Genomic DNA, 10328 nt, shown 5'->3' on the forward strand with positions numbered 1-10328 from the left:
TTCTGTTATGTGTCCTTTCCTATGATGTTGGTTTGGAAGATACTTCTCACGTATTTTGAGTTGTTCGATAGTTGCTCATGTTTGGAATCGCGTTGCCAAGTGGGTCGACACTACCCTTGTGTCAAGTTGGAAGAGGAAGGCTCTTGAAGTTATTGTTATTACTATTATTTGGATGTTGTGGCGATATAGAAATCGCAGGGTGTTTCATAGTAACGATATCAAGAAGAGCAACAAATCCGATAGGAATCGCAAAGTTAGTTTTTGTGGTCCTTATGGATACAAAATTATGGTTTATATTTCTTTGTAATTTTCCATTTCTAGCTCCATTGCTTGTGGGTCTTTGAATAAAATTTAGCTGTTAAAGAAAAATCGGCTCCTTATGACCTTATCTTTCCAAAAGAATCACATAGAACGCATAGGGACTAAAAAATTAAAATTTAAAACTAAGAGACGCATAAGCTGGAACCCTAATACATTGCGGACCATATATGTAAATTCAAAGGGCTTGAAGCCCATGAACCTGCCTAATTTCACCATTTTCTGTATCGGACATTCAGACGCAAGCTAAAACACAGAGATAGAGAGACGAAGCGAGATGAAGACGATGACGGTGTCTCGGTCGAATTATCGCTATAAGTTCGGAGTGTTAATTTCTGGAATTGTGCTTTCGTTGTTGTTGTTGATCAATGCACCGAAGAAAGCCGAAGCTTCGAAGTCTCCGTCGGCTTTTGTTCAGACCGTCATCTACTCTAACAAGATCGCCGTGTTCTCCAAATCTTATTGCCCGTTAGATTTCTTTCGATTCATATTTATATATTTGAACACGCTGCATGCCTATTGTTAGAACAATCGTGAAATTTTTTGAGTTGAATATACGGAACTGCTTGAAATCATTCATTTTATCTCGTTACTTTGCGAAGTTTGTGATTAGTAGTTTGTTATTTATACGATTGGAATACACCAGGATGAGTTTTGTTGCGTAATTATATTGAAGATACAATTGATTATCGGCATCAATATTGAGAACACTCGGTGTTATTTGTCACGAATTTAGGTATTGTCGTCGTGCCAAACGCATCTTCAATGAACTACAAGAGCAACCTTACGTTGTGGAGCTTGATCATCGAGGTATTTGTCACCTAATCTTCCATTGTTCACTAAGTTTAGCATTTTCTTCAATTTTACTTGGAATGATCAATGATATAATGTGTAACACTAAAAATGTTAAGATGCCATTTTCAGATGATGGATCCCAAATTCAGGATGTGCTTTTAGATCTTGTTGGCCGTCGCACTGTTCCTCAAATATTTGTTAATGGAAAGCATATTGGTGGTGCTAGTGGTTAGCTTTCTTCTCTTTTTTACATATTATGTTCTCTTCATAAATTTACAAGGTTTCTTCTTCTTATATATGTAATTTATTCTTGTAGATCTTGAAGCAGCTGTTAGGAATGGCGAGTTGCAAGATCTCCTGGATAGTAAATGAAAAAGAAGGAGAATTCTGAAAGCTGTTGACCTCCTTTCGATGTAGTGTTGACTTTTCTTCCTCTGATGCATGCAAAATGTAAATCGTTTACTAGTGAAAACACAGAAAAGTGATGTCTATTGGATGTGTTTTACCAAATCATATTACTTTCCAAAACTTAGAATTTCTCAATTTGTATATCTAGTCTCTGAATGAATAAGATCATGAAGCCATTGCATATGTGTTGGGCCTCAAAGTTGACTTCTTGGCACTGAGTAATTCTTCTTGATTCTTATAAAAACATTAAAATTTACATTGCAATGTAGTGGCTTCAACAGGTTTTCAACTCCCTCTATTATACTAGATTCATCACCAACAATCAATTTCCCTCCTTGCCTTACAATTCTATCAACTTCTACAATCACAGGTGTGATTTTACACTTGCATGCAGGTTATAAAAGTTATAATCAATGATCTTAATACAAACTCATGTAGCTTTTGTGTGCACTGGAATTATCTCTCTTTTAGAATGGAGAAGAGATGGTTTGATGGAGAAGATTGTATGTCTCAGGGTACCCTTCAAAACTTAATACAAACTCATGACAGCAGAAATTGCAGCCTCTGACAAGAGCAAACTCAATTTGAGCTTCATGTTCATCTTTAGGGGCGAACAACATTGCAAGGGCGTTTCTGTCAAAAAGGTACCCTTCAAAACTTGCTACACCTAAAATTACTCTACTCAGAAGTGCAATAAAAAACTTGTTTCACATTTTGTTTTAGAAAACCTTAACAGCCGAATTCATAATCATTCAATCAACAGCCGAATTAATCAATTGATTATCATTTAAAAATGTTCACCTGTAATATATTGTTGAGGTGGCATTTTTTTAACAAAACACTTTCAAACTTCAAATCTTTTACCAATTTTTAAGAAAGTTATAGCATCAAATATGGATGCTCAAAATAACTGAACCAAGAATTGAAAAAGAAACCCGAAGAATCGACCTGTTGAAAAACCCACAGTTTTGTTCTGTTCTATAGAAATAAGTTCTATATACAAGTTTGATTGATTAAGTATGATTGAAATGTTTAACACGATTTATGAGATTCAGTGTAAGTGAAAATAATGAAAATATATTTACAATCAGTCATCTTCTATTTTGTCTTTAGTAAATTACTTATTTTTGTTAGATTGTATCAACATGGTTAATGATTTTTTATATAAAAGTTACAAAAAAACAAAAAATTCGAATGTAATCAGGATAGGTATTAATTATATTGCCATTTCAGCAATATATTATACATGGACATCCTATGTGGAGAATGACCGAATGACATGACATAAGAATTCGTTAGCTTGTGTCATGTCATAGGTTATTAGGTTACCCATTGCTATAAAATGGGTGAATTTTCTAAAATAGAATGCAGTAATAAAAAATAATTTGAAAAGTAGGGTAATAAGAAAAAAAAAGGTTATAGTATATGATAAGGCAAGATGGAAATACATTGCTATTTCTTGCATTTAGCCTACAAATTAAACCTTGTTACTAATATAGTTTACCTGTTGTAACATATGTAGTCTAGACCACCATCGAGAAACTGGGTCCCACCAGCGGGGAAAACTAACAAGTTCCCCAGTCACTTTCACCAAGTCATCCCATATATTGTATTCTTTTCGGTGAGATGTTGATTAGAGGTTTCAAGTGATCTTTGGAATTGGGTAATACATATTTCAGAACAATTGCAAATATATTGTGTTCCACCAACTGTTTAATTGAATTGCATCAAGTTGTGTAAATTGTTATATTTGAAATATTGATCTTGTACTCGTTAATGCTTGTTTTCTTGTCGACATATATTTGAGCATCTAAAGAAAAATGACGGTGGCTGGAAAAAAAAAAAAAACAAAACCAAAACTGAACCAAAATACCCAATATTATGTCATTTTATGTATATGTTCAATTGATTACGGAGTTAATTAAGTATGTTGAAAAGTAAAACAATTAGGGATAATGACTTATAAGGGTAACATAGTTTAGGTTTTGTTCACATTTAGTCATTTTAAGTTATTTTTTGTTTGCATATTACCATTGAACTTGTTTGGATGGTTGGTGTAGGTAACATAGTTTAGGTTTTGTTCACATTTAGTACTTTTTTGTCCATATATTACCATTAAACTTGTTTGGATTGTTCACATTACATCCTTATAAACTTGTTTGGACCGTTGATTTTACATCCTTATGCCTTGACAACTCTAGTTGTCTTCTATGTTGCCATTGAACTGCATTTCGACGAGCCCGTGTTTAGTTTGAGCTCGGACCTACTCAATCTTTCACCTTCTTTAAACTATTATAACTCATTCGTTTGAAGTTGGAATGTCATGATCTTTTTCAACATGTAGTTTGTTATGTGTAATTCATTTTAGACTATGTAAACACCTTATTTGGTTACATGTTGATTGCATTATGGGTCTCGAAACATAGGGTATCAAAGTTGAATTTATGCTATTTTAGCATTGAGTTTATTGTTTGTACTTCATTTTAGATTAAATAAACACCTAATTTTTTTTATATATTGGGTTAATTTTTATTGGTTGATTTGGTATTATTCTAAACATCTAGGCTCAAACCATTCAGTAGTTGTACCAACTGCATAAGAACATGTGTCAATTCCAACCGGGTATTTAACCGAAAACTGGCACTGACACCGGCATCAGAGCCGGTATAGTCTTAATGGTCCACTTATCGATTCTCATTATTAATTTAAACCGGTTCCGATTCCAAATCAGGTTCGGTTCGGATTGGTTGCTCATCTTAGTTCCAGCTAAGCACCATTGGCTTAGTCGGCCTTTATTTGACCAACTACCTAATATCATGCGGGCTTATCAAATAGTGGGATCAGTCCTAAAAAAATCAAACTATTTCTCCCGTGATGTGAATAAACTATTGTAGAAAGGGTTAATGACTTATAATGGTAACATAACTTAGGTTTTATTCGCATTTGATCACTTATGTTTTTTTTATCTATATATTACAATTGAATTTGTTTTGAGTGTTCACATTACATCCTTATGATTGGCTAAAACCTATTCCAACCGTTCGTAAGGATATAACGTGAACAATCCAAACAAATTTAACTGTAATATGTGGACAAAAAATAAATTAAAGGACTAAACATGAACAAAACTAAAACTATGTTACGCGTGTAAGTCACTATCCCAAACAATTATTATGCATTTCCGGTTCTATTGAACATTAATAGCAAGTATGCTTTTATGGATCTTGTATTAATTATTTTTTTGGTGAAATACTTGTTTTTGTTAATATTTAGCTGAAGAAAGTAGAAACAATTAACAGGAAAAATCTGAAAATCAAAAAAAAAAAAAAAAAAAAAAATGACGGTTTGGTTAAAACCAAAAGTTTAAGTTAAAAATCAAATGGAGCCCCTAAATAGAAAGAATCATCATTGGTGTACGGGTAGCCAAACCAAAAGATAACAATAAGCAATCTGTATGATGAACTTTAGATAGGTCGTGCATATCTATAATTATATCCAGTTGATGATTAAACTAGTGGGCTGTTTAATGTGATGGGATATTGTTGTTGAAGATTTAACTTTTTAGGCCGTTATTCCAAATATCGGGAAAAGGACATCATACATGGTCGTCAAAATCATAGTCCATGTTTTGACTTCCAAATAGCAAAATCGACAAGCGTTGTAAACTGAAATAATAAGCTTTGAATTTACAAAATTAAAAGTGGATTTTTGTATATGGTGCAAGAGTAAAATACAAATACAAGATGGCTAAATGCATTTTAGAGACAAGACTGAGCAGGAGTCCAGGAAACCCTGTTAATACTATAATAGTATCACATAAAAACACCTGATTCTTGAAACAAATCAAAAAAAAGGAGCGCTCTAAGTCTATATAAGGGTTCACTACTATGAATAAAAACACCTGACATTTGTATGTGGTTCTAAATGTGTCCTCCAGATGGAAGTCGAGGCTTCCCCTTGATGGAATTCAAATGCTGTGTGACAAATATAACCCCCATCACAACTATGAGACACCCAACAAGCGTGCTAAAAAACAAGGCCCCCGGTTGCCTGGTTTGAACAAACCCATAAACCCCATTCGATGTCACAACAATAATATCCGTGAGCCCATCGTTCGAAAAATCCGCATCCACCAACGCATGACTTGGCGGTGCAGGAAGCTCAATGGTCGCCAGTAGACTTCCTCTAGGCGACACCACTACCGCTTCCTGCTCACCCGCTGCCAATATCAAATGCTGCTGCTGGTTATTATCATCATGCATCATCCGCAACTGAAACGCTTTTAATGTCGGGACCACATAACCTGCATCCATCATGCCAGCTGGCGACCCAAGGTTTGACCATATCGCACCAGTCAACAGCTGCCATTGCCACACAGCTTCCTGCCCATGCAACCCCGGGGAGTAAGCCGTTACCTGCCACACACAATCATATCACCAAACTCTAATACTATTACTTTTCTTATTAAGTGAGTAAATTTTTATAAATTACAATATTGTCCTTACTATTATTTACCTCTCCGCGATTTGTTAGAAAAACAATGTCTCCATGGCTACCCTTGCGATGCTTATGGCCATCATTTGTAGGAATGAGGATGGGTGTTGCTACCTCAAGTGAAGTTACATCAAGACCCCTTCCAAAGCTTCTAGAATATTCCCCATGAGGAAACAAATTAAAAGGAGAATGATGACAAATGGAAACATTGAAAAGTTGTTCTTTCACTGGTACACCCGATGTTGCAACTGCCCAACAAGGTCTCAAAACTTCCATTGACCCACTAACAACCGTTTGCTCAGCTCCATTTCCCCCAACAGCCTGCAATGCACATAATAATAACTTGTATATATTTATTTTTTAAAACTTATATAGTATTAAATAATTATAAACCTGGACATGATCTAGAACTCCATCTCCGTTAACATCAGCATGCAATCCACCCTCTTGAAGGTGAAGCTAAAAAATTTAAAATATATTTATTAGTATTAGTTTTAGTATAAATAAATGATTTTACATGTTGTATGTTACCTTGCATAAGGTACGACCAGATGCTAAATGTAGAACTTCAATTCCTTCCTTTTCGTGGGCCACCAAAACATTGGGGACCCACCAGAGCTGTGTGTAATTTGTAATAGTGGGAACGTAAGGTGATGCTTTTTTAGTTTTTGCTGAATTAGCAAAATCTGCAGCTTTTCCAATTAAATTTGAAATTTTTTTACTAGAGTCTTTCCCTGGAGGATGGTTTTCTTCTGGTTTGTTGAATGGGTAAGTTGAGGATTTTCCAGGTGTTTTTTTCACTGACTTTCTTTTATGCCGCCTAAAGTGGGCCAGCTTTAGCATTGTATCCTCCCTCCTATCCTGATTTATTTTATTAAAAAAAAATTAAAGATAATGAAAAAAGAACACAAAAAAAAACCATGTATGATGTGTACTCACCCAGTGATGTGGCATGGTTCCTAGAACTGATTCCCTGAACTCCCTGCATTCAAACTACAATTGAACAAATGATGACATCATTAAGTAGCATTAACAGATTTAAGATTTATAATTTTTTTGTGTACCTCTCCTGGTTGACGCCTATTAAGAGCATGAACATCGAGTTTATAATTATGTTGTGGAATTAGTGGAGATTCATCTGATGGAGCAGCTTCCACGTTCTTTTAATAACAGAATGAATGTTAGTAAATGGAATAAAAAATAATCTATAAATAACAAATGGTTTATAAAATTATTACCTCGTTCTTTCTACTCCAGCGAAGTGAACCAGTTCGCCCAGCAAAAGCATAAAATGCAAAATGGCGTAAATCCACAGCTGCAGATGCATCTGCAGACTACATGTAAAAATATATATATTTTTTGATTTAAAAAAAAAAAACATCAGAAACAAAATGTTGATAAAGACATAAAACTTAAAAAAAAATTGTTACTTCTTTTTCGCTTGCGCTTCTTCTATGCTGATCTGCACTTTCCTCAGCCATTTTAATCTCTTCAAAAGGATCAAGGTGCATCTGAAATAGTGTAGAGATGATTATTCAATTTTGATACAGTGTTATAAATTATAATGATGAAAATATAAAAACAGGAGAGTTGAAGAGACATACATGTGGCTGCATTTCCATCCTTCCTCCAACAATCACAAGCCCAGCATCTCCATGTTTTAATGTATAATTACTTACAGAAATTGATATCTCTCTATGGTGAGCATTGTGTGGGAAATCCTCCTGAAAAAACCAGAATGTATTAGAGTTTGACCCATAGAAACTGAGGTTTATGCAAAATTTATTTAAAAAAGAAAAAGAAAAGGTCACCTGAACATTTGTTTCCCATAGCTTTTGAAGGTTATGATCAAAGCACATTATAGACCAACCTGATGTAACAACTACCAAGACTTGTTTTTGCACTTGACCACGTTTGAAAGTTCGGTCAACTACCCCTGTTGCCATGGCTACTGCCCGTCTGCCCGAAGCAACACGGATCTTATCAGGTAACAAGTTTACTTCTGCAAGAACACGAGCCTCACTAAATCCTTCATCCACACGCCTAGAGTGAGGTTCTAAAACCTGGATCAGTGTGAGATAAAGAACATGTTCAGGACTCCAATCCCAATATAGGTGGTGATAGATGTAACTATAAACAGTGGTAGTGTAGTACCATTCGATTCTTAAGTTACAAATGCTAAAAGTTTATCTGCTATATAAGAGATAACACAAGGTTATATAGAAAATAATAGCCTCAATGTATGTTTGGAGCAACACTGAGTTAAAAATGACAAGTGTTTGAGAGTATTGCTTGGAAGAAGAAGAATAGAGGTTTGGGAATTTGAATATAATCCCAATTAGTTCATACTTTGAAACTATTGAAGTCCGAGCCAATCCCTATGAGCTATCCTTCAATTGAAACCCCAAATTCCATTCTACGAACTAGATAAACAATACCTGAATTTTAGCGTCATGGGTAGCAACAAGAACCTCTTTCTTCCCATCGCCATTAAGATCGGACACAATAGGTGGCGGAAGCCGTTCCCCCTCGTATTTAATTGGATATTCATCCGATAGATGGTACCACGCCTCCTTAAACGAAAAATCGCCTTCGTGCTATTGTCAAATAGAGATAAATTAGACGTAGTAATCATGTAACTCATGTAATTCCAACTAGAAGTACAAATTTATAAAAAAGAAATCAACAACTTAAACAGCTCTAGGGTTTTGAGGTCGATCAACCCTGTGACTTGAGATAATCTGATATACCTGAAGGGAAAAGAAAATGGCGAAAGCGGCGAGCATAAGGATTGCTAAATCTCGCTTCCTCATGTTGATGACGATGCAATCGTCTACTAATATTCCTTAATTTAATTGATCGATTTCTGAAAAATAGAAATAGAAGATCGATACTGAGAGCGACGATAAATTGCAGGGTGTAAGTGTAACGACGGTCTCGAGCGAGTTGGGGCGGTGTAGTTGAAAGCTGCGACTGAACTTCCTCCGACTCATTTATTTTGCCATCATTGCCCCTAATGTTTGCAAAATCTACATGAATACCCCCTTAGACTTAAAATAATAGGATAGGAAAATCTTATTATTACACAAGGAAGTTTGATGAATTTTCCCATTTAATTTACTTTTTTTTGCCAATAAATAATCAAAGTCATATTTTACTAATGAAATTGGGAAACCACAAATTTACTAACCGTTTATCGGGTTTTAGGGCAAATAAGGTGGAAACACAATGCCATATAATATTTATCACTTAGGAAAAAAAAAGTAAAAATCATTGAATTCATTATCCTTCCTCTCTCTCTCTTGAAACGATAATATCCGACAATGACAGTGACGTCTTTCATCCTACTAGGTGTACTGGAAAGTAACATTCCCATGAGAGTTTGTAAATCTTTGTCTTCATCAACGATGGGTTTTCTGTAATCGTGAATGACGAAATATCTGAAAAACCCATTCTTCATCGGCGAATCTTGATTCTAGATTTATGAAAAGATTTTTCTTGCAAGTTTGGATTTGATTCTCACATGAGCTAAACTGGATTTTGAGTTTTTGGTTCGATTCTTATAGTTTTGGGTTAGATTTTGAGTTTTTGGTTCGATTATATAGTGCAGATAGGTGTAATCTTCTGCCTTGTTTGAGAGCGACGGTGATAGCTAATCTTCTACATTAGTATCAATACGGATATGAATTTCTTTGAGAGCGATTAAGTTCAAAAAGATAGTGAAGTTCTTGAAGCTAATCGATCTGCGTTTTTCTTGAATGTAATCAATTTGTGTTTTCCTTAAAGGTAATGTATCCGAGTCTCTAGGTTTGGTGGTGGTGGACTGTATGGTGGTGGTGGTTGTGATTAATTTCTATCTTTTAATCTTGTTATTTTGACTTGCAGGCAATATGGAGGAGACAATTTTTGACTAACAATCATGGTTAGATTCATATTATGATTATGATTTCATTAACATTAATTATAGTTAGTGGTGATGGTGGGCGGTGGTAGACGAAGGTGGTTGGTGGTGGGAAGTGGAAGGTGAACTTTAACTCTTGATGAACTTCACAAAATACGAGTAATAATGGTGTTAATCATTAGGGGTTGTTAATGAAATCAAAATATGAAGTGAAAGATAGTAAGATACCTTCCATTGGATTTACAGGTTTAGCCGTTTAGAAGCAAGAACTGAGGTGGAGATGAAGATGAAAGCAAATAACATGGAGATAAGCTTTGCTATTTTTAGACTGAGAAGTGGGAGATTAGTTAACTCCTAAAAATATATATATAAATCTAATTTAAAAAATGCCAACATCAATAAAGTAACTGTT

General features: G+C 34.8%; 2 protein-coding genes across 2 annotated transcripts; one reads left to right on the top strand and one right to left on the bottom strand.

Annotated features, from left to right (window-relative positions):
- Positions 1-521: 521 nt before the first annotated feature.
- On the top strand, positions 522-1704 carry LOC111913337 (glutaredoxin-C3). Its single transcript, XM_023909058.1, has 4 exons — positions 522-786; positions 1055-1128; positions 1243-1341; positions 1430-1704. Exons 1-4 carry the CDS (start codon positions 596-598, stop codon positions 1483-1485), a joined length of 420 nt encoding a protein of 139 aa, XP_023764826.1. The 5' UTR covers positions 522-595; the 3' UTR covers positions 1486-1704.
- Positions 1705-5206: 3502 nt separating this feature from the next.
- On the bottom strand, positions 5207-8981 carry LOC111913336 (uncharacterized). Its single transcript, XM_023909057.3, has 12 exons — positions 8766-8981; positions 8454-8612; positions 7827-8078; positions 7620-7739; positions 7446-7526; positions 7254-7349; positions 7080-7175; positions 6955-7008; positions 6547-6876; positions 6409-6474; positions 6037-6336; positions 5207-5936 (listed from the first exon to the last, which is right to left on the bottom strand). Exons 1-12 carry the CDS (start codon positions 8826-8828, stop codon positions 5442-5444), a joined length of 2112 nt encoding a protein of 703 aa, XP_023764825.1. The 5' UTR covers positions 8829-8981; the 3' UTR covers positions 5207-5441.
- Positions 8982-10328: the final 1347 nt, after the last annotated feature.

Source organism: Lactuca sativa, chromosome 2 (assembly GCF_002870075.4).
Source record: "Lactuca sativa cultivar Salinas chromosome 2, Lsat_Salinas_v11, whole genome shotgun sequence".
Taxonomy (NCBI): Eukaryota; Viridiplantae; Streptophyta; class Magnoliopsida; order Asterales; family Asteraceae; genus Lactuca; species Lactuca sativa.